The sequence below is a fragment of the Drosophila busckii genome, chromosome 3R (genome assembly GCF_011750605.1).
Source record: "Drosophila busckii strain San Diego stock center, stock number 13000-0081.31 chromosome 3R, ASM1175060v1, whole genome shotgun sequence".
Taxonomy (NCBI): Eukaryota; Metazoa; Arthropoda; class Insecta; order Diptera; family Drosophilidae; genus Drosophila; species Drosophila busckii.
In genome coordinates, this window is record NC_046607.1 from 21,715,987 (window position 1) to 21,741,522 (window position 25,536).

The window sequence follows — 25,536 nt, forward strand, 5'->3', positions numbered from 1 at the left end:
TAAAGACTTTACTAACTTCTGTTGCTGTCATTAATGAAAAAATACTTCTTACTACCTTGGTGATCTCATACTTTACCATAGCTATCATCAAGATTAGTTTTATCCAATTCAAAATATGAATTTATTCTTTTTATTAAACCATTTAAGTTGTAATGATTTCTTAGATTGTATCATAGCTTTAGCAAAATTAATATGTGGATTACAGATGGCATTATAAATGAGTATTATTATCTGAGGATTGTATAGTACCAAAACATCTAAAAGATTTGGGCTGCGCGAGGAGATTTGCTGCGCTGTGGAGCTGCTTACATGTAATAGTTATATCTCGTTCAAATTGTTCATCAACACGGTCATCTCTGCTGGTATTTTCGTCGCTATTAATTCAGTGGGCATGAGCAGTGGGTGTTCTAATTGCATCGCCATGCAGGTCCTTATTGTCCAAAATGCTCAAATGAAATGCAGCATGACATTTGTTGGCTGCCAGCAAAGCCTTGACGCGAAATACTAAAGTCTCAAGTGTTTCACGTAGAATGGGTATATAACTTATAATGGCAGTGTTCTTCATTGTTTTGGAGTGACAGCAGAGATTGTGCAGGAACTTGGTAACATTCTGCAGCTCGTGCAGAAATTTGGTGAGACGTTCGGGACTTCTGCGTACTATAGTTTCCAATATGGTGAGGCCATGTTGCAGCAGCAGCTTTAAATATAACTGTGAGTGCTTTAAAAACAAAGCAAAGTTACGCGGCTGCTCGACTTTTTTTACCACCTCCAGCAGACCATTAAGCAAGCGTATTGTAGACTCCCAGAGCTCAAAGCGATCAGCGGCAAGATCAATTCTTTGCTCGCTGCTAAGCGTAGTAATAAGTATTTCACACAAGCCACGAAATAGCAAAGGAAAGTTGGCTCTAGAAACGTAAATTTGTTATTAAATGAACTCTATTGGTGAGCTTTGCTTACTTTTTAATGTTGGGAAACGAATCCAAGCTCTTGTCCTTTGTGTTTAGCATTACGCACTCTTCGCTTAGACCACGCAATATGTCACGCTGCCGTTCGATGCTAGAGTCCTTGAGAAAACCTTTGACCAGCTCATCCAAATGCAAGTTGCACTGCGCGCCTTTCTCCAGGCAGCCAGTATAATGATACCACTTGCGTCGCAGCATTTTGGTGCAGAATTTACCTAAAGAAAACAATAAACAGCATGAGAAAGCAATGCGAGCTTAGCTGCTTACGTATATCCTCCGCCTGCTGACTGCTGCGCTGGACGGACTTCGTAGTCGAGTTGCTTAACTTGCGCAAGCTGCATAGCAAACGATATAGTTGAACAGCTGTGCTAAGAGTTAGCACTGATTTCTCGTACTGCAGAAAATATTGAAAAGCTTGAGCGGCCAGATTAGTTGCTGATGGTCTAGCCTGTGTGCTCTGCTCAGCAGTTAACAGCACGGCGCGCAGTGATGCTGTAAGATTAATAAAAGTTTAGAGTAAATCAAAGCGTAGCTGATTTTACTTACATTGCAATAGCTCCGCTTGAGTTTTGTCACTCCACTCGCTCCAGGAAAAGTATAAGGCAAACAAATGAATGCATAGACCAAAGCAGGTCTTAACATAATTAATACGATCTTTAAACAAATCCAAATTGCTATGCAAATTATTGACTTTTTCCAATTGTTCATTTATATGTGCCGCGAGTACGTTTAGATGCTTATTCAGCGCTTCCAAAACATTAAACAAGTCGGACATAAAGTACTCCGGCTTGACCACATGCGATCTCAAGGACTCGGCTTCGTTTAGGTTTTGCTCGCCTTTGACTACTGTGCTTAGTTTATGCACCAGATCGGTTAGTATAAAACGCAGCTCCATTAATCCCAAATGCGTGCCCAATTGCTCTGGATCCAGTGGATATTGAGCTGTAAATGGTTCTTCCTTGAGCAGCGCTATAATGCCCACATCCAGCGGTCTATAGCGTTCCAGCGTTCCATATAGCTGCTCAAAATCAATTTTAGTTTTGACAGGCGTCTTGCAGGCGCTCAATTTGATGCTTATATCACCAATTTTAGTTTTATTAATGCTCGATTCGTCTCTCGTAGAGTCATTATGAGTTACTTTAGTTTTGCCTGCCTTTGGCTTTGCACGCGAGCCGTGCTGTACGCTTGTCTGACAGTTCTTTAGGAATTGACATGGCGGTGGCACAAAGCCAATGGGAGCATGTGCCAGCAGTGGCTTCATTCTTTGCTCTACACTTAGCAAATCGGCCAGACGATACAACACACGTTTGCGCGTCGCTTTGCAAGCCTGCGTGGAAAATGCGCCAATGTTGGCACGCATCCAGTTGACGGTATGAAAATAAATGTGTAATATTTTCTTTTGCAGCTCCTCATCATAATTATCAAATATGCTTAAATAGTTGTCATCATCAAAGAATTCGGGCAGTATAATAGCGCAGCCCAGCAAGGCATTAATTTGCTCCAGACTGTGCTGCCAGCGTTGATTGCTAAGCACGCTAACCAGATTGAACAAAGGCGTTAGCTCATAAATTGTATTACAGGCACTGCAAGCATAGAAAAAGGAGCTTAAACAAAACATAAAGCAATAATAAAGTATTATAACTAACCTGCCAGTCGGTGTCAACAGCGTGCCCGATATGTTAATGCCAATATTTAATATTTCGTACTCTGAATTGTCCTTTGTATCTTCCAGTTCATTGATGTTCTTCTGAAACTTTAGCTGTATGCCCCTGCAAGTATTTTTAAATAATATATAAAGCTAATTTAACAAACTCGTTAGACTCACCTTACTGCTCTAAGCTCCTGCTCACTTACAAAACTATCCAGAAAACGCGAGCTCATTAGCTCTGTCATCCATATAAGAAACTTGTTGTCGAGCGTATAATTTGATTCAGTGTTGTAACTACGCACAGCTAGAACGCTGGCCAGCTCATCATAGAATAACGCCATCAGTTCAGGTGAGCTGCCAATAGCTGACTGCGTTAGCACTGTAATTATTATATTAATATTTATGTAACTACCAATATTTGCTGCTACTTACTGATCAGATTGGCTGCATGCTTGCTGCGTCCTTCAGGCAGCGTGGCAATGTTATCAATGCTTGTGTCCAAGTCAACAAGTTCGTTGGCTTTGCTTTCAATTCTGGCCACAGCGTCGATCAGCTGCACGCCTCCAATAATGCCTTGCTTCTTTATATATTCACTGCGATTGATTTGTTGCTTCTTTACAATCATTTCAATTTGTTCTTGCAGCTGTGTGCATTCTGGCAGCTTGGGATCTGGATATGCCACACGACTTAGCAAATCCATAGCCAAGCGTGTTTGTGGCAATGTGAAATCACTTAAACGATCTAGTAATGGCAGCAACAGCGTCGCACAGTTTTGAACATGCTTCGAATTTTTCAGTTGCAGCTCACGCAGCAAAGTTAAAGCCATGCTGGTCACATGCTGCGCAGACTTGTCAAACGTTAACTCCAACAGTTTCTTTAGAATGTTCTTCTGTATGGAGTTGCCAATTTTAAAGAGTATGCTGCAAAGAAAAGAAAATGACTTGATTACAAACTAAAATTGCAGCAGCAACCAACTCACCTATAGGCTAATTTGGCAAAATCAGAAACAATTTGATTCTTTTCGCGTACAAAGTCTTGTAGTATATGCATCAAAGTGCTTATATGCTTTTCCAAAATATGCGGAAATTGTGAGCGCACTTCATCCAATATATCTACAGTTATATGCTCCAGCTTGATGCGGCGGCGCAGCTAGAAGAGTAATGAAAATTGCTGCATCAATTGCAAAAGTTGATTTACTTGTAGCTTACCAGATTCTCAATATACAGCGTATTGTCCTCATTTATATGTATAAGCAGCAACAGCATTATAAAATCGAATGAGCTGTAATTAATGTTTTGTAAGTTATTTAAGCCTAATTGTCAAGCGACTTAGACATACTTGAATTCAGTAGCTGGCAAAGCAGCTAGAACACGTTGCCACATTTGATAAAAACGCTTTGAACGTGTTAGGCCTTGATGCAAGAAGCTAAAAAGCTCCAATTGTAATTCCTTATCATTGGCAGCAGGTGTAAAAATGTGTCCTGGCTCCTCGCTCTGCGATCTATAATGCCAATTGAATATCTCGCGCAGTGTAGAGACCAGCTATAAGTATAATTAATGTAAATTAGTGTTGACTTTAAAATAAGCTATTTATATTATACCTCTCGCACGACTTCATCAGTATCCTGATTGAGACAATTAAGCAGCAGGCGAATAAGATGCGGCAGTATCTATTAAATTAATAGTATTAAGAAATTTGTAAGTCAACTAGTTTATATATATTTACCACATTGGAGCAGCTGCTATCATTTTTAATAAACTCTATAATACGCGCACGTAGTTTGCTTTCAGATTTGGAGCTGAGCGTCAAATTGCTCAACATTTGAACTGTGTTTATTTGAAACAGCTCCTTGCTGCTAGCATAATTTATACTAAAATAAAGGTAGAAAGGTTATGTAATGCTTTGAGTACAATATATTAATTAAAACTTACATGAGCAGCTCGACAAAGTCATCATGTTTCCTGGCATCCAGCACAAATTCAGCGCTATTGATTATATCTAATTTGGCTGACTCTGAAGCATTATTAAATATACGTTCAATATGAGCATAGATTTGTTCACTATGTGATAATGTCAAGTATCTCAGCTGCTCTAGCATTAGTGGAAGCAAGGATAGACCACCAGAAGCACTAAGCGCATCCTCCAATAAGGAAATCTCTTCGATTTTTTTAAAGAGCACGTCCAGGCATGGCTCGCGAAGAAAGTCAATCATAAGAAAGTTAATAAACATGCTATTTTGCGATTGATAGGCCTGATTTTCATCCGCAATGTCAATGGTGCAGCCACTTAGCAGCTTATGTGCTATCTTGGACTTGGGCGCAAGCGCATTATTCAAGCCATTCTTAAAGGTTTCTATGTTTTCTGGATATTTCGGTGAGCGCACAAGTATGTCACGCAGCTTAGACACAATTGCAATATGATCACAGCACAATACAAATGTATCTGGCTGATCCAATTGTACTCCAGCATTCACCAGCACCATCTCAAAGAAACTATTTGGCTGCCTTGCGCTGTTGATCTTTGATGACGACTGTGTCCGGCCAAGTGTTGCAGCTATTGCTATGCTGTGCTGCGACAGAAAACGCAGCGCCTGCTCCTGTGATGCTGGTATCTTCTCCTCCTCGCTTTCATTGGTTGCCATTGGTTGTATAGAAGCATCTATCTTTTCGCCAGGCGCCAAACGCTACAATACAAATATGTGTGCAATTGCTTGTACTCTGCGTAATAAATTTAAAAACTATTTACTCACAGGTATTTTAATCGATGCATTTTCGTCAATAGCATTAAGCGGCTGTGCCTTTTTCTTTAACTTGCGATACATTGTAAATAATTAGCAAAAACCAAAACGGCGGGATCGTGATTCTTTCAAAATATTTTGCTTTTACTTTTTTGGGATGACACAGAGTTGATTTAGGCTAGAGATGTTCCTGTATAAAACTTGTAAGGCAATACGAGTATGATGCTTTTAAATAAAAAATTTAGTTTATAATATACCTGTGTAAACAAATTTTTATATTATAAATGTCTCAATTCATTATTTGAATAAAATTAAAATTATAGCATAGCTATTTGCAGCCTGGTGGCAACCTCAAAATAAGTTCCATTGAACTACTCGTCAAACTGAACGAATGAACTACGTCCACGATTACGCTTAACTTAACGAAGCAGTTATTTTTAAACATAAATAGCTTAAACAATGAGCACAAACTACAAAAATGTTGTGATTTTTCTTGACAACCGTGATTGACGTTAATATATCTGAGAAGCATTAAAAAAACACAAATCTAATCATGAAAAACTTTATTGATTATATTTGCTAAGTCTATTATTGCACGAGTAATTTGTTAATTTTCATTAATTAAATGTGAACGATTTAACGCAAAGCATTTATGCTCTCTATGTAAATTTGATATAAATGTTCAAGTGCAAATATTGCCTTTAACTTGATGTATGATGATATACGTGAGTCCAATGGAAAATTTCCCTTAATACTAACAATATTTTAATGTATATGTATATAAACAAATATGTAAATTTAAAGCCATTTTTACGAGTCGAATAATAAACTTGCTCAGCTTGCTAATTGTCAACTTATGTTAATGGTTTAAAACGGCATATGTGACTTTTAAAATTCTAAAAAACTGTATGTTTTTATCTATATGGTATGGTTTTTCAACAGGAAGTACAAAATGCTAAGTAATTATGTCAGAAATTGACTTAAGTATGCGTGCAGAGGTTAAGAAGAAATTGCTTTTACTTAATCTAGAGAAAAATCACTACTTTGGCTTTGGATAATATTGCTATTAGTTAATATAGAAGGCTCCCACGATGCCTTTTTCTTTTTGGATCACATCAATATGCAGTCAATTATGGATAATATACTCTTCCATGCATTTTCATAAATTGATGATTCGTTGCGTAGCCAGAAGTTTCAGACTATTGTTTTTTCGCCCGTCTACGCTTAAATCCAGTCATTTGCTTCAATAGCTGCGAGTTCTCATCGTCCATATCCAAATGAGGCTCCCAAAGGCGTAGACGCTTGGGTATGTATATCAATCCCAGTAGCGTAATAGCTGGCGAATAAGGTTAGCTAATTAGTAAGAGTAAAAGTATATATAGTAAACTGTATACTTACTGTTCAAAACGCAGGGAAAGATAACATAGAAATTCAAAGTGCTCGAACGAAAGTAGAGAGTTTCCGTAACATAGAAGACCATAGTGAGGGCTAATGAGCAGCCACCCATGCTTACAACGCTATTTGGAAATAAGGTCATTTTCAAATATATATAAATACACAAATAAATTTGTATGGGTATATATGCTTACGGTCGATAGTGTATATAGAGCGTGCAATGGACGAGGGCGATGGCTTTAAGAAGACAGTACATTCCAATAATGCGCGATATAGTATAGTCCCCTGTAAGTTTATAAATAAATTATAAATAATACTTTTAAAGTTCGTGTGTTTCGTGTGTACCTTCAATAAATTGCGTATCACTATGATCGCCTAGAAAACTGCGACGTTCGATGTAGCTGCGGAAAGCAGTGCCCAGATCCATAAAGGCAACAAACGCTATCCAGCCACGGAATGCATAGAGCAAACGCTCGCGGGGCCGAGAAGATGTCATGGCAGCCCTGCAAGTGAGGCAGTAAAATATGCCGGCCGGCTTTTAATTGAAAAGTGCATGCCATAAGAGTTCATGTACGCTTACGCCCAAGCCAGCCCCCACCCACACGCTCCGTAAAGTGCTTTTGCTTGCTTTCCGGGGTGGTAAGGGGGCTTGTCGGGTAAAATCGATATGTGTCCAGCTAGCGTGGAAAACACCGTATTATTTATGCAAGGGCAAATATTTATAAGCTGCACGCAAGCACGTGCTACTAGGAACCGGTCCCGGCTAATTCTATTTATTTGAAGTCAACAATGTCACCCAGGGCAACGGAATTCCTAGTCAAGGCTCTAGAGCATGCAAATTCATAATTATAAACTAGCTGCATTTTTACAGTTGTACATGCTTGCGCTACTTATCTATATTTATCAATTACTTTATGCTTTGTCTATTCGCTTACATTTTAAATAGTTGTAATCACACGGCGTATGCTTGATATGCTTAAATTCACTTCACTTTTATTTATTGCCTTTGGCTACTGGCATATTTTCTTTTATTTTATCAACACATTCTACTTTGCGCTTGGCTATGCTTTGCGCTTCTGTTTGCTGCGACGATTCGCCACAGTTTGACTAAACAGAAGCTTTTTTATGCCACACAGAAGCTTTTATAACCCCAACGGTCAGCTGTTTGTGCTTGTACCGTAAGTTGTAGCCACTTTGGCAATACGATTAGTATATATATTAAACAGTTTTTTTTTTTATTATAAAAAAGGTATAAAAAGTTTAGTTTTAGTTGCAATTAATTTCATTTAATTCTTGCCAATAGTTGCTTCAGTCTTGCGGTATTCAGCATAGTCCACAAAGCCATCGTTATTCATATCCATAGATTTGAGCACGTAGTCTATAGTCTCCTCCAGAGCGCTGTCAGTATAAACAAAGCCACCTTTCTTATGATCATCCTCGTGTTTCTCTGTGCTGTCGGGCGCCTTCTCATCAGCTGTAATAATATTAAAGAAAAAAATTATTTATTTTTTTATATTAATGTTTTATAAAATGTATGTACATATAAGACACAAGACAATTGTTTTATTTTTTTATGAGTTTTATTTACTTAAAAACAGTTCACTTATAATGAATCGAACGCGTCTAAAAAAGTTATTTTCAATTTCTCATAATTTAAGTAATTCTTCCGATTTTTTACTTCCAGCTCTTCTTGTATTAGTTTCGCATTTAATTTAGTTCATGCAATCAGTCTGAATTCTTTCTTTTTGTTGTTGTTGCTGCTTGTAAGTGGCGCTTAAAAATAACTAAACAAAATTATGAAAGAGTTTTACAAAAATAGCTTCAAAAAACTTAGAGATTCGTTTTGTGCTATTCGAATGCATAGGGAGATTTAAATTTTAAATTACAATTTGTTCAAAGTAGTTGCCCGATTGGAATGCTTGCAGCATTTTCAAAAGAAGAGTTCGTTTAGGGAATGCAAATACATTGCAAACTACGCTGGAGTCGCTGGCGCCTTAATTTCAAAAACAAAGAGTACAATGTTGTGAGGCTAAGTTTGTAACAATTAAACTGTGAACTAATGCGCTGGCTGTTGTTGTGTTGGCTGCTGTTGTTGTTGCTGCTGCTGCTTTTCGGCAGCCTTCTGTTGTGCCTTTATGAACTCGGGATAGTCTATGAAACCGTCTTTCGAGGTATCATCCATTTGCAATATGGGATCGATTAGCGCAACGAGCTCCTCATCTGAGAACACTTTCTCCTCAACATGCGGCTTCTCGCCGTTGTGCTGCTCTTTGCTGCCTTGTTCTGGGTTTTGTTGCATTTGTTGTTGTTAAATAGTTTATTATGCGAGAGATGGTTTAGATGATTTTAGCCATAACCACAGACACACACCAAACATAGCAGGAATCAGTCAAAATGTTTATATGCAAATAAAAGTAAAACAATACGCATGAGTTAAATAAATCATATTGAATGCCAAATGACCAAGGACAAGACACAATGTAAACTGTTAACTATGCTTACCGTGCCAATGAATGAGAGATTTGATCAATTCGCAGCCATCCAGCTTATTGTTATTGTCCGAATCGTGCATTTTGAAATAATGAAATTGTAGTTCAGCCTCTGACATTTTACTCGTATCGATTGGCACTTGCATATGCTCTTGGATATGACTGTAAGTTAAACAAAATGACAATTAATTAACAGACAAATAGATAAGAATATCTGATAAGATTATTTGCTGAACATTTAATACTGTTTAAGTCCGCTTTGATTAATTGCGTGGGTCTGATGAGTTTATGGCTGTCGTGGCAACTTACGCGCGTTCTTGCTGAATATTGCCCGTGTTCAAAACCTGTTGTGGCTGTCCATGATGATGGCCAGCAGCTTGCTGCGGGTGATGACCCTGTGGCACATGCTGCTGCTGCGGCACATGCGCTTGGGGTGGATGCATCTGCTGCGGCGGCTGCTGCTGTTGTACAGGAACTTGCTGGTATTGCACTTGTTGTTGCTGTTGCACCGGCACTTGTTCATATTGCTATTAATTATGAAGAGACTTAGTATTCCTGCCAAGACCTTGTCGTCATTACTTACATATTGTTGTGGCGGTACACCGGGTGCTCCATGAACCTGTTGCTGATACTGTGGCGGTGGGGGCTGATGGTGCTGCTGTTGTGCATGCTGCGGTACTTGTTGCTAAAATTTCATAAATTAAATTTACTACAAACGCAATTGACAGCTGCTATAGTTACTCACATAATGCTGGGGATTTACGCCGGGTGCTACACGCTGGGCGCTGGTATAGCCCACAAGGACAAGCAGCAGCGCTGCTGTGAAACCTGTCAGTTGCATTTAGATAGAGAAGCCTTTGCCTGCTTGCGAGGATTTCGAATTTTGTGGCCACAATCACCACGTAGCTAGCTTAACACACACGTACACAAAATGCTCTGCTTCTTTATCTTTTGACAGTTACTTTTGTTGTTTTTGGTTTTTATCAACGCAGAGATGACATTGTGCCGGTTGCCAAGTGACAGCTGATACACACAGGTATACCTTTGACTTAGTGGCAACGCTGTCAACAGACAACCTGTTTGAGTTTTTTCTTTGGTTTATTTATTATTTTCATTTTATTTAATTTGATCAAACTGCAATTCCAATAAAATGGTATGTTTTCAAATATACACTAAACAACACACTTTGGTATATGTATAGCCAAATCTAATTGAATTTGTCAATGCACAAACACTTTCCACTTGACCTGCCCCCATTAAGTAGTTGTTTTTATGCTAATTAGGCAATTTGTTTTCACACAACTTTCTTTTTTAAATTCTAGGCTCGTTATTTTAAAGAACAGGATATTGATGGTAAGTACATTTGTAAATATTCGATGATTTCATACAACAAAATTCTTATCTGCTTTATAGAGTTCCGCGAGTGCTTTTATCTATTTGCGCGTTCAGGCCAAATTAACAACTTGGACGAACTAACTGTACGTATACAATATCTGTGTGAACATACAAGAGCTTAATTATTTTTTAATGAAGGTTATTATGCGTTCATTGGGATTGTCACCCACCATACAAGAACTTGTTTCGTATTTGAAGCAAAAGAATGGCAAAATGAGCTTTGCTGATTTCCTGGACATCATGCATCAGCACTCTTCGGTGGAGAATTTGCCGGACGAGGTGATTGCCGCCTTTAAGGCTGCTGATCCTCATAACAAGGGCACTATATCAGCCAGGCAGCTGCGTAATTTATTACAGAACTGGGGAGAGGGTCTATCTGTGCGTGAGGTGGACAACATTTTCCGGGAGGCGAATGTTAATAACAATAACAGCACAGTGCGTTACGCAGACTTTGTCAAAATAGCCTGTGCACCAGTTCCTGATTATTATTAGATTCCGCACATATGCATTCCAGTAATTTATTTCAAATTAAAACTAGCACCGCTTGCGCACAATGCAAAATAAAGTTCACCATTTGATTAAGAAGAGCTGTTGATTTTTTATTAAAAATGCAAAAACTTTTCAGTATAGCATTGAAAAGGTCATTGGCCGAATCTAGTTGGCAATGGTAACCTCAACCTCTACACCGGGCTCGATGTTGATCGACGTGATCTTCTTGACGATCTCAGATGGAGAGTGCAAATCGATGATGCGCTTGTGGATTCTCATCTGTAATAAAGAAATGTATTGTTCAGCAAAGCGTTTTCTATTAAAGTCTTCAATCCAAAACAGATTCGTTTTTAATTTGTAGAATTCGGAGAGCCAAATTGTGAGGAATACCAACAAAGTGGACTATGAGAATACGTTTAATCTGGGCAAATCGGTTGATACTGTGCAACAGCAGAAAATATATGTTGCACGATATCAGATCTGTCCACCATAACAATCTGAATGTATTTCTTGACGATAACTAACCTGGAAACGATCCCATGTCTTGGAACCCTCACCGCAAGGAGTCTTACGGGTGGTGATGCGGAGAGTCTTGGTTGGCATGCGCACGGGGCCCTGTAAACAAACATATGTATATTAGTCACAGCACTTTTATATGGATAAAGTATCTTGTAGCTTGAATCATATAAAATCTTAACACTGTTTAGATCAGCGAGAAGATTATGTCCAATTAAAGCAATTTCATCTAGCATTTATTAATGACTAGGCTAAGCGGCAAGCGGCACACGAAGCCTCCAGGTAAATGCATATTTCAAGAGCACGTGTCAATTTCATACCTTGACACGCAGATTCTGGTTCTTGGCACCGTTGATCAGGTCACGGCACACATTCTCCAAGGAGCGGACGTTCCTGGAGGTCAGGGTGATACGGATGCGGTGCACAGATGCAGAATCGCCGCCATGGGGCTTCTCAATGTCCTTGGGAGCAGCAGCCTGCAGATATCAACAAACACATATTATTAGAGTGAGGTTATGTTTGCAGATGTACACGTGCAAAAATATTTTTTACGTAAGTCTTCAATTGCACATTGCACAAACATAGCTTAGGCTGTTTTGCCAATGAATATTTACCATTATTAGCAATTTATCTGGTCGAGATATTCAAATCTTTTTATTTTGAGCAGCGCTGAACCAGTTACTTTGCTGGTTTAGAAAAAAAGAGAGGGGATGAGAAAAAAACCGATTATAGATGGACAAACAGCGATGTCGTTGCTTGTAAAATTTCGGAACTATCGATGTTTGGTGCTGCCAACTGTCTATTATAGCAGAATAAGCCAGCCAAAACAGCTAGATTTCGGAATAAATAGCAAAATAAAATAGCTGTTACTTTTTAACAACTATTATTTTCTTTAAATTAAATGTAAGTGCGATAAAAAGCATAATTACATCATCCATTGGGCAATCCGTACACATAGAAAACCACAGCTTACGCTTTCATAGCTCCTTTGGGCTAATTGATTGACAAAGCTATCGAGCGTTGTGCAACTAATTTAAAATAGTACAATTCTTAAACGTTATATTTTTATTTAAGATTTTCTTCGCCAAGGCGACTGGACAGCCAATAACTGATAAATTGATTCAATTTGAAATTATACAAGTGTAAGCACAATATTGTATTTAAATACGTATTAAAATAGCGTTAATTAGTTATTGTACATGAACAATTTTTTTTTATCAAGCATACAAAAGTTTTTCAACTGCACTTGACGGTTCTTAAAAACTAAGTACGCCTCAACAAAATCATAATATATGAGAGTGCAGTTTATGTTGAAAATTATAAAATGATGACAATCATACTATTAAATAAAACCTAAATAAGCAATATGCTAAAAGTTTGTGTCCAAATTTGTTGTGTAGATTACATAAGTCGGAATATTACTTTATGGTTAGATAGTTTAAACGCGCCACATCCAGGACTACTAGATTAGCTCAATTACAGCGTGCTGTCTCACATCGAGTTTGTTTGTTTTTGTGTGTATGGCTAGGCTAATGTACATTAATAATAGACTCGCGTCCCTTGCCAACGCCAACCCAGCGCACAGGTACGCTCAAATGGCTCTCCATAAAGCGGACGTAGCTTTGTGCATTCTCGGGCAACTCCTTAAAGCAGCGTATGTGCTCGGTGGACGTTTGCCAGCCGGGCAGTACTGCGTACTCGACCTCAATGTCAGCTAGCTCGCTAATTGTGCCAGGGAAATGATCCAGCTTCTCGCCATTGCTACGCTTGTAGCCAATACCCACTTTGATCTCAGGGAAGGTATCCAAAATATCCAGCTTTGTTAAGCAAATGCAAGTGTAGCCATTGACCAGCGAAGTATACTTCAGCAGAGAAAGATCCAGCCAGCCACAACGGCGCTTGCGCTTGGTGGTGACGCCGATCTCAAAGCCGCGCGTCTGCAGCAGCTCACCAACTTCCTGTTAAACAAACGAAGGTATTAACAGCTGACTTGAAGGCTCTAATGCAATATGCTAGGCGTGACTTACGTTCAACTGCTCCGTGGGGAATGGACCATCGCCCACGCGCGTCGTGTACGCCTTGACCACGCCAATCACCTCGCCAATTGTCTGTGGCGGCAAGCCCAGACCAGTCAGCACGCCACCAATGCTGCAATTGCTGCTCGTCACATATGGATATGTGCCAAAGTCAATATCCAGCATAGCTGCATTCGCTCCCTCCACCAGAATGGTTTTGCCATTGCGCAACGCCGTATGCAAAAAGCAAATGGTATCCTTGACGTAAGGACGCAGCTTCTCCACATAATCCTTATAGCGTGCCAGCTCTGCATCAACATCAACCTTGATATTTGGGAACAAACGCAAATGGGTGTTCACAATCGATGTAAATCTGTATAGAAGTTGAATGGTTAGTGCACAATTTGAAAAATATAAAGTATAAGCTCACTTCTCTTTAAAAATGTTAAAGTCGCCAAGCAGCTCGCCCACGCGAATGCCGTTACGTGTGGCCTTGCTGGAGTAGGCCGGACCAATGCCCTTCTTGGTGGTGCCCAAGGACTTGCCGCCCTTTTCCGCCTCCTGCATGCCATCCACCAGCTGATGGAAGTCAAACACCAGATGCGCACGATCCGAGATGATCAAACGATGTTCCAGCTGCTGCAGTCCCTTGGCCTCGTTCTTGAGCACCTCATCGAACAGCGAAGGCAAATGTATGACAACGCCATTGCCTATAAAGCGTAGGTACAAACAGTTAATAAGTTTTCTTTACAATTTATAGTTGCTGCTGCTTAAATTAAATTCCAACTCTCAGCTGCAATTTGTACAATTCAATTCAGATATACATATGTTGTACTTGGTACTGAGCTGAACACAATAGCAACAATTTCTCAGTTTAGTCAGATGATCTCATCAGCAACGTGCTTAACTATTTACACTGCATCAATGTTGTTTACACTACAATTTTCTACAGTAAATGTGTGTACCTGTGTGTGTGTGTGTGTGTGTGACTTACACTGCAACTAGGCTCTGGGCTCTTGACAAATTTAAAAGCTTATCAAAAAAGCTGGCAATAAAGGCACGTGTTGAGTGGTCTTACATTTTATCTCAAAAGTATGAGGCATAATATATGTAGATGTATATGTAACGGCTAAAGTGAATCAACTTTTAGAATAAATTAAAGTCTGGTTCGTTTTAGAAAACAAGAAACTCAAGATATCAATACAATATATAGCACAAATTTCTATTTTACTTTGTCTAGTCTGGGCAAACGCAACTCAATTGACAATTACATTTGTATAAGCCCTAGATAATTGCATAATTAACTGTTCATTTGTCAAATATAACATTTTGAGCTTATAAAAGCCAAACATGCGATTCGAAAGCGAAACTTTTTGTTTTTACTGCTGCATAACAATAATAAGTTAATTGTTTAATTAGAATAATTTGGCATATGTACAAGTGTGTGTGTATTTTATCCATAGCTACACACACACATAAAAAGTTTGTTTATACTTCGCTCGTGCTGTAACTGTGTGTGTGTGTGTTTGTTTTTGATTATCTCATAAATTAGTCTTGTGACTAGCGATGACAGGCGACATGCGCCTTGTTGTGACAAGCTCCAACTAGTGGGCAGAACATCGATTAAACTTCAAGCAGTTAAATCAGTGAAATTCGCATGCCTTGAGGCGCGACCTTGTCATGTTGCATCAATAGCAACAAGAATGCCAATTAAGTCTAGTAAAGCAAATGTGCGGCTGTTGACGTCAACATATATACACATGTGTATATATACAGGAATCTTATCTACAAATTTCTATTTTCCAACCGAAATAGAAAAGCCTTTATCGTGGGCATATGTCAAAGCCAAATTGAGCACCAACTGACCGCAAGAGCCAATGTCAATGATGCACTAAAACTTGCCAACAAAATTCCCATTCATACCAGACTATACACATACATATATGTATATACATTATTTAGCTACATTCTACGCCTAATTTGACTTTGCAATAAAAACGAAGCAAAAACTATAAACAAAATAACAAAAACAATTTCTAGCTAACAATACATTCAAAATACAAAATACATATAGTAAATAGCATTTAAAACGAACACAAACATGATATTTGTATACACTATATGCTGTATTTTTCAAAATACGAAAAAAAAGAAACTGAGTGTTTAAAAATATAAACAGAGGATAGAAAAACAAAGTAAAATGCTTACTTTCTATGAAAAACATTCATTTCATTTGATATACAAAAACATTTCTTTTGCATTTTTGCTTGCACTGCCTCTTGATCTTGCCTTGTAGTAATATCCATTATTCCTAGCTGAGATCAGTTCCACTTACCGATGACCGAAATGCATTTCTCATTAACTACGCCGCTGGGCAAAAGATGGAAATCGAATTCGGTGCCATTGGCGACCACCGTGTGTCCAGCGTTATTGCCGCCCTGCAGAAAATAGAGAAAAGCTTAGTATTATATATATGCTATATAGTATATAAGATTACATACGTAGTAGCTACATATGTAGCGCGCACATAACAAAATAAAATGAAAAAAATTAGCAAGTTTGTTTTTGTTTATTAAAACTTGTGTGTGATAAATAAATAAATAATTTTTCATACACTGCGTATTAAATAACAAATGTCAGACACAATGTAGCAAATACACATACATACATGTATCTGTATGTATACAAACTATATCTTTTTTCTTCGTATCAAAGCAGATTAGACATAGCGAAAACGTAATTTGTTTTTATACTATTCGTTGATTTTGGCAACTGTACAAAACATTATTTTTGACATTTCTTATTTGTTATATTCAAGTAAAAATGTAGAGCAAGACAAGATGCTGGAACATTTGTCAGCTTAGCTACTAAAAACTGATAAGTTACTATTACTATTTTAGTTTAGTTTAGTCGCATTCATTTGCGCAATATGTACATACATATAAACAATGTTACATACATACATACATAGTTGGGGAGGCGTGTGCTTTTGACTGTGACTCAGATAATAGAACCACACACACACACACACATGCAGATAATCTAGTATCAAAAGCGTTGGGTACATTACATAAGAATTCAGCACAATGTTGATAACAATTTTGTGTTTTTTTTTATTATTCTGATTGCAAAAAGTGAAACAACATTGTTAGTTGTGGAAGCTCAAGCATTGAACAAAGTTCGGTGCATTGAACTGCTGTCTGTATGAATAATGCTATTAAACGGCATTCAACAAGTTGTTGCAAAAGTAACGGTCAGTTATGAAATTGCGTATTTTTGTACTTTAGACTGCGTGTTCTAAAAACAAATCTCAGCTCAATTGTTTAAGCACTGTATGTGTGTGTGTATGCATATAAAGCAGCTTTTGTTTTGCTTTGAATAATGCGCGGGACATTCGCAAGGGTCCAAAAGATTATGTAAACGTCAGCGTATCGCCAAGCAGGCAGTTTGTTTGTCTGTAAGCCCCCATACACATGTGTGTTTGTATATTTTTCATAGAATAGCGCAACTAACGTTAGAGAGAGTGACGAATTTTGCTGAGGCAGCAGCACTGTTGGCAGACATTCTGACTGAGCGCATGTACATACATAATACATACATCTCTATGTAAAAAGTGTACATACATACACACATACATACATAACCACGCGGCGGCCTACTACGAAAATAATGAAGAAGCAGAAGCATGCGGCCGCCAAGCGCGGCGATAATAGCTGAATCAAAAGAAAAATACAAAAAATAAACTGTATCTACTTGTGAATTGCGCAGATGCTGCTTTAGCAAGTGGACACTGTACTGGCACTGGTAGCTAAAATATGTGACTGTATTAGGCGTCAACGAACCTGCCGCCTTGTTATGCACACATGTGTGTATGTCCTTGACACAAGGATAACACTATCCATGCGCTTTGCGCGGCGCTTATCAGCTGTCGTCACGGTTTGATTTTCACTTTGTCATTTATGGATTGAAAGCTCACCTGACACCTGCAGACAATGTCCACCTCAGAGGCCAGCATGTCCACAACTTTGCCCTTGCCTTCATCGCCCCATTGGGCACCCAGGACAACATCCACCTTGGACTTGTACATATTAGTACGTCCTTGATGCAGCTGCTCGTAGAGATTGCCGTTTACAGCACTTGTCGCCGACATTTCGTCTTATTAAAAGAAAACTCTCGACACCGACAACCGGACTCAATCTGGCGCTGACAACGGAACACGAGGCTATAATGAAAAACAAAAAATAAAAAAAGACCCGCGACGGCAAAACAAATGTGCGAGCGAGATGCAAGTAACGTACAGTAATAATCAGTGTTGCGAACTTTTCAGTGTCAGACAAAGCTAGAAAATGTTCCAAACAGCCAAAAAAAGCTATTAAATTATTTCGTTATTTTTGTTAAATAGATGCTAATAGGCAGTTTAATAACACTTTATATTTTCATTTATAGTTATATCAAAGAAAAAGTTGATTTGCTCAAGGATTTTCTGAAAGCTAATAGAAATATTTCAATTTAGATTGTTCTTCACTCGCTATGCTAAAATTTTCTTGCTTTTGGCAACACTGGTGCAAATAACAAACACAGTATCATCCACTAAAATATTTGAGCGCATGAAAATAAATAAAAAATTTGTTTAAATGACGGAAAGTACGGAAAATTGTCATTTGTAAGTACGCTGAATGCTCAATGGTGTTCAAAAGATAATTAAAAATACTTTTACTTGTAGCTGTCATGAGGTACAATTTAAATACACGTGCCCTAAGTGTAATGCGCTCTACTGCAGTGTCCTGTGCTATAAATCCCAGGAACATCTCAAGTGCTCCGAGGAGTTCTACAAAGCATGTATACAGGATCAGCTGGCTAGTGCGACAACAACGCCAGAGTCGCAGCAGGATATGCGTAAGATATACGATATACTGAAGCGTATGCGAGAAGCTGATGCTGGCTTCAATCCGGAGGACTTCGATGCAGATGGCCTAGATAATCCCTTAGACTCAGATGATGAGGGACAGCTGCCACAAGGAGTTGATGAACATGAGGAGGAGGAGGTAGAGTTCGGGGATGCTACAGAACAAGCAGACGAGGAAGAACAGCTGGTGGATATAGCGGATCGCTTGAAGGGCATCGATATAAACGATGCAGATGAGGTTTGGAGTCGTTTAACCGAAGAGGAACGCCAGGAGTTTCAGAAGCTCATTGCTAATGGTGACATAATGAAACTTATGCCAGACTACAAGCCCTGGTGGAGTAAACCTAAGGATTCCAAAATTGTTGTCATAACGAAGGAGCCAGAAGATAAAAACATCCCTGAAATAAGCCAGAATATACCAAACTTTAACGACATACGCAAGAAGACGCCATCACCCTGCCTTCACTTTAATCTATGGAACATACTCAGCGCCTATTCCTGCATAGTGCGTTTCTTTGCTGGCGAGCAGCACACAAATGCAAGTGAAGCTGTCGCACATTTGGTTAATTTGAGTAGTACGCTCAAGTATGGGACCAACTTTGAGGACGCTGAGGATGCCATAATCTCTGTGCAAATGGAAGCATGCACTACAGGCAATGGACCTGCTGGTGCCGCAACAGTGGGCAGTGCAGGTGCAGGCATGAACTTCCTAGTGGAGAGCAAAGAGCAGCTGCAGCAGGATGCACGCCAGTTAATGTCCACAAGGCATAACAAACTGGCCGCCTTGAGTGATGTCCTGCAATTGCTGCAACAAGCTAAGGCTTTAAGCAAACGTCAAAACTCCGGGGAAGCAGAATTCCAAAAGCTTTTTGCACTAGCCTCTGGCAGCGTTGAAATAAATAGGACTAAGCTGACGCAGTTTATAAAAAAAATTGAGTTTATGCAGTCGTATGTGTCAAGGGAAGAGGTCCTTTGACTTTTCTATCAAATAAATGAAATAGTCGGTTTAAGAACAAATTTTAAAGCGTTTAAATTTTTATGTTTATTATGTGAATGTTCGGAATGGAATTACATGCAAAGGCCATAAATGCTTGCTTACGTATACTGCTTAATACCTGTGAAAAAACTGCGGTTGCTATAAGACATGCCCAACATGTAAGTTAAAAGCAAATAAAAAAAAAATTCAAATAAATTAATTTTTAAACTATCGTAAAGTATCTGTGACTCGTTACACTCGTTGTAACTGCTTTTTGTGTTGGAGCTGTGGATATTTTTAAGATATCGTCATAGATATATCGCATCGCAAAATAATGATATCGATACTTTGATATTTTGTTATAATTATCAACAACCCTACTGAACAACACACACGCAAGCTGTAGTGCTTTTTACGGCTATTTTGTTTTTTTTGGTATGTCTAATATAATCAACAATGCAAACGTTTGTCGCGTGTCCATAACATAGAATATTAAAAGGTGCTAAATCACTTTGTGTGGCAGCTAAAAGACGTTCAGTAATATAAGACGGCCTAGTATAACATGTACATGAATGTTTCTGGGTGCGGATTTGTAGCGGAATTTTGAATGCGTGTATGTGTAATACGCTGTTACACTTGTATATGTGCATTCAACGGTGTGTGTGTGTGAAATGTTCTTCTTCGTTGAACTGCTAAATTAGTGCAAAAAAAAGGAAACAATTTGTGTACGTGCTTGTGTGGGTGTGTTTTTGCGTTGGGCGCACATTAAAGATTTAAACAAAATTATTACTTGATATAGAAGTGTGCTAAAACACTTATGTAAGCTGCTACAGGTGCAAATAAACGTAAAAATTCAATCTTGTACTCAGATAAACGAGTTTCGGGCGTTTAAACGTATATTGCTTATCTATTTGAACTGTTGTGCTCCAAAGTGTGTATATGTGAATATCTATGTATGTGTGATAGTTGCCTTGCGTCTACTACCTTTAAGTTGTGGTTGTTGTTGTTGCGCCTGCTTATCTATAAAGACAAATATGCGAACTATGCGTCAACCTGTTTGTTAACTTTCTGTTTAAAATTTCTACTTCAATGCTGCGACGGGCGTCGCTGACCACGACCATGTTAACAGCAGCAGCAACAACACATCTGCAAGTGCAACGACAGTAATCAAAAAAAAAAAAAAAGATTAATAAATAACTTGAGTGTAAAAAATCAAAGTCGCATAACTTGTACAATGCTAAATAAGTAGTTATGACTATATGACTGCATGTAGCTAAATTTAAACAAAACGCCAATGGAAATAAAACACCGTAAGCAATGCGGGACGTGAGTCGAGCGTGTGTGTGTGTGTATAATGATGATGACGATGTCAATTCGAAGCTCAAACGCCAGTTGATGATTGTCACTGAACTCAACTCACCACAGAGCACGCTCTCTACAGCAAAAACAGCAACAATAACTAATACAAGTGCGCCCTCTGAGTTCCTGATTAAAACCCCCAAATAGCGTAACGAACAAATGCCGGCATTCAATTAGCGAGCGTAACTGTGTAGCTCCATTGATAACAAGAGTCTGTGTCCATATGAATTTGTGTGCGTGTGTGTGTGCGGGTGGAAACCTTTGATTTGTTTACGAACAGCTGATGGCTAGCCTGCGAAACTCCACTGAAAAACAAAGATATTGCGTCAAAAGTGATCACTTCTAATATTATAAACTGATTAATTATTTTATGCAGTTTCGTCATTGCTTATTGTTAGCTTTGCATACCAATTGGCCATTACTCAGTCGCATTGATTGCCTCATCAAGTAACTAACTGATTCAAAATTGTGTTTATTCAATTTGTTAGGAAATGTCCCACCACAGCGATGATCAGCTTCTGCAGGCTGGAAGTGATTCCTTTTGGGAGCCTGGCAATTATAAGCGCACTACCAAACGCATTGAAGATAGCTACAAGTGAGTATTTATTTGTTTTTGTTATTTTGTTGGGGGTCAATGCCAGCAATTAGGCACAAAAACCGGTTCTCTGAAAAATAAATAATTCACACACTCTCTCTCTCACTCTCTCTTAGACTCTGCAATGAACTACAGCAACTGATACAGGAGCGTGCTGATATTGAGAAGGGATATGCAAAAAGTTTGCGCACCTGGTCAAAGAAATGGGGTGAACTCATTGAGAAAGGTAAGCCCAAAAAAAAAGAAGACACAACTACATACATATGTATGTGTGCCTGCGTATGTCTGCGTGTAACCGTGTTATTTGTTTACACATTCATTCACGCCTGTCCAGCGGCTCAGTGGAGCAGCAACAACAACAACAAGAGCTCATGAGCGATGAGCCGCTGCTGGCGTCACTGCTCCAATGCTCATTGGCTGCTGCTCACTGTTCTTCTTATTTGCCATATATTGTGTGTACATTATTTTGCGCATTGTTGTTTCCACTATTGCGCGATAAGTGGCTTAAGCTATTAATGTGCCTTTTTGTTTGCTCTTTTGCTTTACTAACGTCTCTTTACCTGCACACTGACCTCAAATTGCAAATACCTGCAAGCAAGCAATTAATGATTAACCTAAATGAATTGTTTTAAGTAAACATTTTATCACTTTTAGTATAGTTTTAGTATGCCAAATTAATTTCCCAGCTTTAGCTATTTCCTAGCAGTTACCACTGTGCGTGTCAATTTGAAATGTAATCGAGTACAAATTGTAAGCAATGCTCTGCCCACTGCTGCGTTGTTGTTGTTGTTGCTGTCGCTGTCGTTGGGGCCAGCGACACCGCCTTTGCTCTCTCGCTGTCCACTTTCACATTAGGCACAACGGATCTGAGCAATTGCCAATAGCAGCGACAGCGACAGCGCAGCGGCTTCTTCAGCCTGACAATTTCGATGGAATTTGCCCAGTTTCGATCTCTCCTCTCTTCGCTCTTCTCTCTCTCTCCAGCTCTTGCGCTTACAGCTCAGAAATGGTTTCAAAAATCAATGCGACGAGTAAAATAGAACGTGTTTATTTTCTGTGCTAAGTGTCTCAATTTGTAGTTTAATGTACATTTCTATGCATGTGTGTGTCTGTGGGTGTGTGTGTGTGTGGGGTGCCAATTGAAAATAGTTGTGGCCCGTTAGGCAAATGGTCAAACAAGTTTTGTAAATTCCTAATTTGCCATTATTAGGTAGGTGTAGCTAAACTTTTTTATTACAGTTTGGCTCTTTATTGTTAACCAAAAAAAATTTGAAAACACACTCATGTATACACACAATAAACGGCATTGAAGCTGATTAGATAAAGCAGCGACATACCGATGACATCAGCAGCGATTTTCAAATTGTTTATTAATGACACATGAAAAGATTTAATTGCAGTTGATAATAATTGATTTACCTTTACTCATTCCCACACAGGACCCGAATATGGCACCACAGAGGCGGCGTGGAAGGGTGTGCTTACCGAATCGGAGCGATTATCGGATGTGCATATGAAGATCAAGGATAATCTATGCAACGATGTTAATACGCAAATAAAAACCTGGCAAAAGGATAACTACCATCATACGCTTATGCAGATCAAGGAACGCAAAGATATGGAGGATTTGTTCAAGAAGGCGCAAAAGCCTTGGGCCAAGCTGCTGGCCAAAGTGGAAAAGGCCAAGGCTGATTATCATGCGGCCTGCAAAACGGAACGCAGCGCCACCAATCAAGAGCGTAACGCCAATGCGGACAGCTCGCTGTCACCAGATCAGGTTAGCTAACGACATTTTTATGGCTTTACATACGATGTATATATATATTAACGTTTTATATTGCAGGTAAAGAAGATGCATGATCGTGTGCAAAAGACCAAAGATCAAGTGCAAAAGTGTCGTGAAAAGTATGAGCAGAGCATTGGCGAAATAACCAAATATAATTCAGTTTATATTGAGGATATGACATCTGTATTTGAAAAGTGCCAAACTATGGAAAAGACGCGGCTACAGTTCTTTAAAGAAGTGCTCTTCAATGTGCACGCCTGCTTGGATCCAACCAAAGTGCAAAAGTGAGTAACTATATAAACAGTAATTAGCCATGTCTATAACTTTGTTTGTATTCTGTGCAGCCTACCGCAAATCTATGAAGAATTCTATCATACAATCAACAATGCGGACCATCAAAAGGATCTGAAGTGGTGGTCCAACAATCATGGCATTAATATGGCAATGAACTGGCCAGCATTTGTGGTAACTCCTAAAATGACAGCTTAGTTGTTGAACTTATAATCACATGCTTAACTACTTAACAGGAATACACAGAGGAATTCCGTGACATTGCCAAGGGCAACAAATCGAAGGAAGCGCTGCCGGCTGCGCCCATAACGCTTATCAATCAGCGACCTGTAGCTGAAGATGTGCATGTAATTGATTTTAAGCTGCGCTCATAAACTTCATTAATTAATTGTCTTTTCTGATACACAGGAATATCCTTCGACGAATAGTTTAAAGAAGAACGCAAGCGCCAATAGTAGAGCAAGCGGCAAGAGCAGTCAGCTTGAACAGGCAACAAGTCAAACATCTGCCACAACAGTCGAAGCCAGATCAACGGTGTCGTCGTCGACAACAGCAGCCAGTGCTGCTGCGGCAGCAACAGCAACAACAGCAGCAGCAGCAGCAACAGCGGCAGCAAATCGCAACTCGAGCGTAACGTAAGTTAAAATTGTCATAAGCTATTGAATAACAACAAGCTGTTTGTTGCTGCTTAGTCGACTCATTTTCATTGAACTAATTGATTTCAATTTGCATATTGCAGCAATGGCAACGGCAAAGCCGAAGCAAACCCCTTTGACGAGGAGGAGGAGTGGGATGAGGCTGACAATGTGCTGGTCGACAATGGTGAGCCGGGTGTGCCAGTTAAGGCCTTATACGACTACGATGGCGCTGAAAGCGATGAGCTTACGTTTAAACAAGGTATAAAAAACAACAACAACAACTATAAGCTGTAACTTTATTGAAACTAATCGCGCTGCTTTGACTTTGACAGGTGATGTTTTTGAAAAGCTCGAGGATGAGGATGAACAAGGCTGGTGCAAGGGTCGCATGAATGGACGCGTCGGTTTATATCCAGCAAATTATGTGGAGCCTGTGCACTCATAAGCGTATTGAACTATTGTCATATGCTATACATATTGATATAACATTAGCATGGAGAGCATGATAGAATATTGTACTACGCATACAGTAACAGCAGTCGTTGATGAAATTATTAACATATATGTATTAGAAATTGTTATGAGCAATGAGCGCAGACACCATCAGATGAGTTGAGATGTTGGTGTGTGTCGAAAACTTTTTATATTAGGCATTTTGAATTTGTAATTGTATTTTGTGTGGCAAACCAACCTACCTACATACACTACCAACACAACAATTTACAAGAAGAAGAAACAACAAAAATCAGCTCACCTACAGTAAACTTTTGAAATGAACATAAGTAGTAAAGTAAAAGAATATATATTATATATAAAACTTAGTTGAAACGTCAAGCAGAACAATAAATGTAACTGTCAAATGTATGAATTAATGAAGTATGTATTTACACATACATGCATGCATATATATATACACACATACGAATGTATTATGCTATAGCTAAACTAAAATGATTTTTTGTTTGTTTTCCCTCTCGTTGCGAGAGCGCGCATTTTTTATAGCACTGACTGGCTAATAAAAGAATTTTATTTTATCCAGCCAGTCACCGAATTGTGGAACACCCTTAAGCAAATTTGTACGTAGTATTTCAATGAACATTTTCTATTATTTATGTGTGTGTGTATACTTGTGTTATAAAAAGTATACGTATATTATTGTATATGTACATTTTTAAATGACTTAAATTATTGAAATAAAAATACGAATACAAAAACCCCCGGAAATAAATTGGTTTTCTTATTGCACTGACTTGGAAACTAACCAAAGAGAGTTGTGTGCTTGCTAATTTGTTTTTTAATTTATTTAGCAATGTTTACAACGAATAAGCTGCGAAGTTGC

At 38.8% G+C, this 25,536-nt stretch overlaps 8 protein-coding genes across 10 annotated transcripts; 3 read left to right on the plus strand and 5 right to left on the minus strand.

Annotated features, from left to right (window-relative positions):
• Positions 1-211: 211 nt before the first annotated feature.
• LOC108603196 (Fanconi anemia group D2 protein) lies at positions 212-5,431 on the minus strand. Its single transcript, XM_033294030.1, is given in 15 exon segments — positions 212-231; positions 310-905; positions 958-1,177; positions 1,230-1,454; positions 1,509-2,545; positions 2,609-2,731; positions 2,788-2,989; positions 3,043-3,530; positions 3,590-3,759; positions 3,819-3,891; positions 3,949-4,151; positions 4,211-4,279; positions 4,336-4,480; positions 4,542-5,293; positions 5,360-5,431. Coding segments are annotated over 15 exon segments (4,395 nt in total).
• A 500-nt stretch (positions 5,432-5,931) lies between these two features.
• LOC108603199 lies at positions 5,932-7,832 on the minus strand. The gene is made up of 5 exons (XM_017991781.1): positions 7,678-7,832; positions 7,088-7,245; positions 6,937-7,027; positions 6,746-6,864; positions 5,932-6,683 (listed from the first exon to the last, which is right to left on the minus strand). Coding segments are annotated over exons 1-5 (507 nt in total). The 5' UTR covers positions 7,680-7,832; the 3' UTR covers positions 5,932-6,546.
• Positions 7,833-7,996: 164 nt separating this feature from the next.
• On the minus strand, positions 7,997-10,184 carry LOC108603198 (nuclear transcription factor Y subunit beta). Of its 2 annotated transcripts, none has more exons than XM_017991780.1 (5): positions 9,977-10,184; positions 9,815-9,916; positions 9,541-9,758; positions 9,245-9,393; positions 7,997-8,216 (listed from the first exon to the last, which is right to left on the minus strand). In XM_017991780.1, the coding sequence occupies exons 1-5, from the start codon at positions 10,070-10,072 to the stop codon at positions 8,029-8,031; spliced, it is 753 nt and encodes a 250-aa protein (XP_017847269.1). In that variant the 5' UTR covers positions 10,073-10,184; the 3' UTR covers positions 7,997-8,028. The 2 variants fall into 2 exon arrangements, with proteins under 2 accessions (XP_017847269.1, XP_017847268.1); XM_017991779.1 differs by lacking the exon at positions 7,997-8,216 and adding an exon at positions 8,339-9,025 and having other exon boundaries at positions 9,977-10,181.
• Positions 10,185-10,302: 118 nt separating this feature from the next.
• Positions 10,303-11,211, plus strand: LOC108603200 (calmodulin-like protein 4). Its single transcript, XM_017991782.1, has 4 exons — positions 10,303-10,384; positions 10,554-10,584; positions 10,645-10,709; positions 10,765-11,211. The coding sequence occupies exons 1-4, from the start codon at positions 10,382-10,384 to the stop codon at positions 11,116-11,118; spliced, it is 453 nt and encodes a 150-aa protein (XP_017847271.1). The 5' UTR covers positions 10,303-10,381; the 3' UTR covers positions 11,119-11,211.
• LOC108603201 (40S ribosomal protein S20) lies at positions 11,200-12,353 on the minus strand. Its single transcript, XM_017991783.1, has 4 exons — positions 12,246-12,353; positions 11,952-12,107; positions 11,641-11,730; positions 11,200-11,394 (listed from the first exon to the last, which is right to left on the minus strand). Exons 1-4 carry the CDS (start codon positions 12,246-12,248, stop codon positions 11,281-11,283), a joined length of 363 nt encoding a protein of 120 aa, XP_017847272.1. The 5' UTR covers positions 12,249-12,353; the 3' UTR covers positions 11,200-11,280.
• Positions 12,354-12,681: 328 nt separating this feature from the next.
• LOC108603197 (adenylosuccinate synthetase) lies at positions 12,682-17,873 on the minus strand. Its single transcript, XM_017991775.1, has 5 exons — positions 17,623-17,873; positions 15,982-16,084; positions 14,077-14,356; positions 13,659-14,019; positions 12,682-13,589 (listed from the first exon to the last, which is right to left on the minus strand). Exons 1-5 carry the CDS (start codon positions 17,794-17,796, stop codon positions 13,161-13,163), a joined length of 1,347 nt encoding a protein of 448 aa, XP_017847264.1. The 5' UTR covers positions 17,797-17,873; the 3' UTR covers positions 12,682-13,160.
• Positions 17,874-18,232: 359 nt separating this feature from the next.
• LOC108604384 (zinc finger HIT domain-containing protein 2) lies at positions 18,233-19,560 on the plus strand. The gene is made up of 2 exons (XM_017993840.1): positions 18,233-18,309; positions 18,370-19,560. The coding sequence occupies exons 1-2, from the start codon at positions 18,281-18,283 to the stop codon at positions 19,526-19,528; spliced, it is 1,188 nt and encodes a 395-aa protein (XP_017849329.1). The 5' UTR covers positions 18,233-18,280; the 3' UTR covers positions 19,529-19,560.
• A 2-nt stretch (positions 19,561-19,562) lies between these two features.
• On the plus strand, positions 19,563-25,350 carry LOC108604383 (protein kinase C and casein kinase substrate in neurons protein 1). Of its 2 annotated transcripts, none has more exons than XM_017993838.1 (10): positions 19,563-19,707; positions 21,376-21,482; positions 21,599-21,708; positions 22,922-23,259; positions 23,326-23,552; positions 23,613-23,733; positions 23,796-23,906; positions 23,968-24,194; positions 24,299-24,456; positions 24,530-25,350. In XM_017993838.1, the coding sequence occupies exons 1-10, from the start codon at positions 19,606-19,608 to the stop codon at positions 24,640-24,642; spliced, it is 1,614 nt and encodes a 537-aa protein (XP_017849327.1). In that variant the 5' UTR covers positions 19,563-19,605; the 3' UTR covers positions 24,643-25,350. The 2 variants fall into 2 exon arrangements, with proteins under 2 accessions (XP_017849327.1, XP_017849328.1); XM_017993839.1 differs by lacking the exon at positions 19,563-19,707 and adding an exon at positions 19,947-19,963.
• The last annotated feature ends 186 nt before the right edge of the window (positions 25,351-25,536 follow it).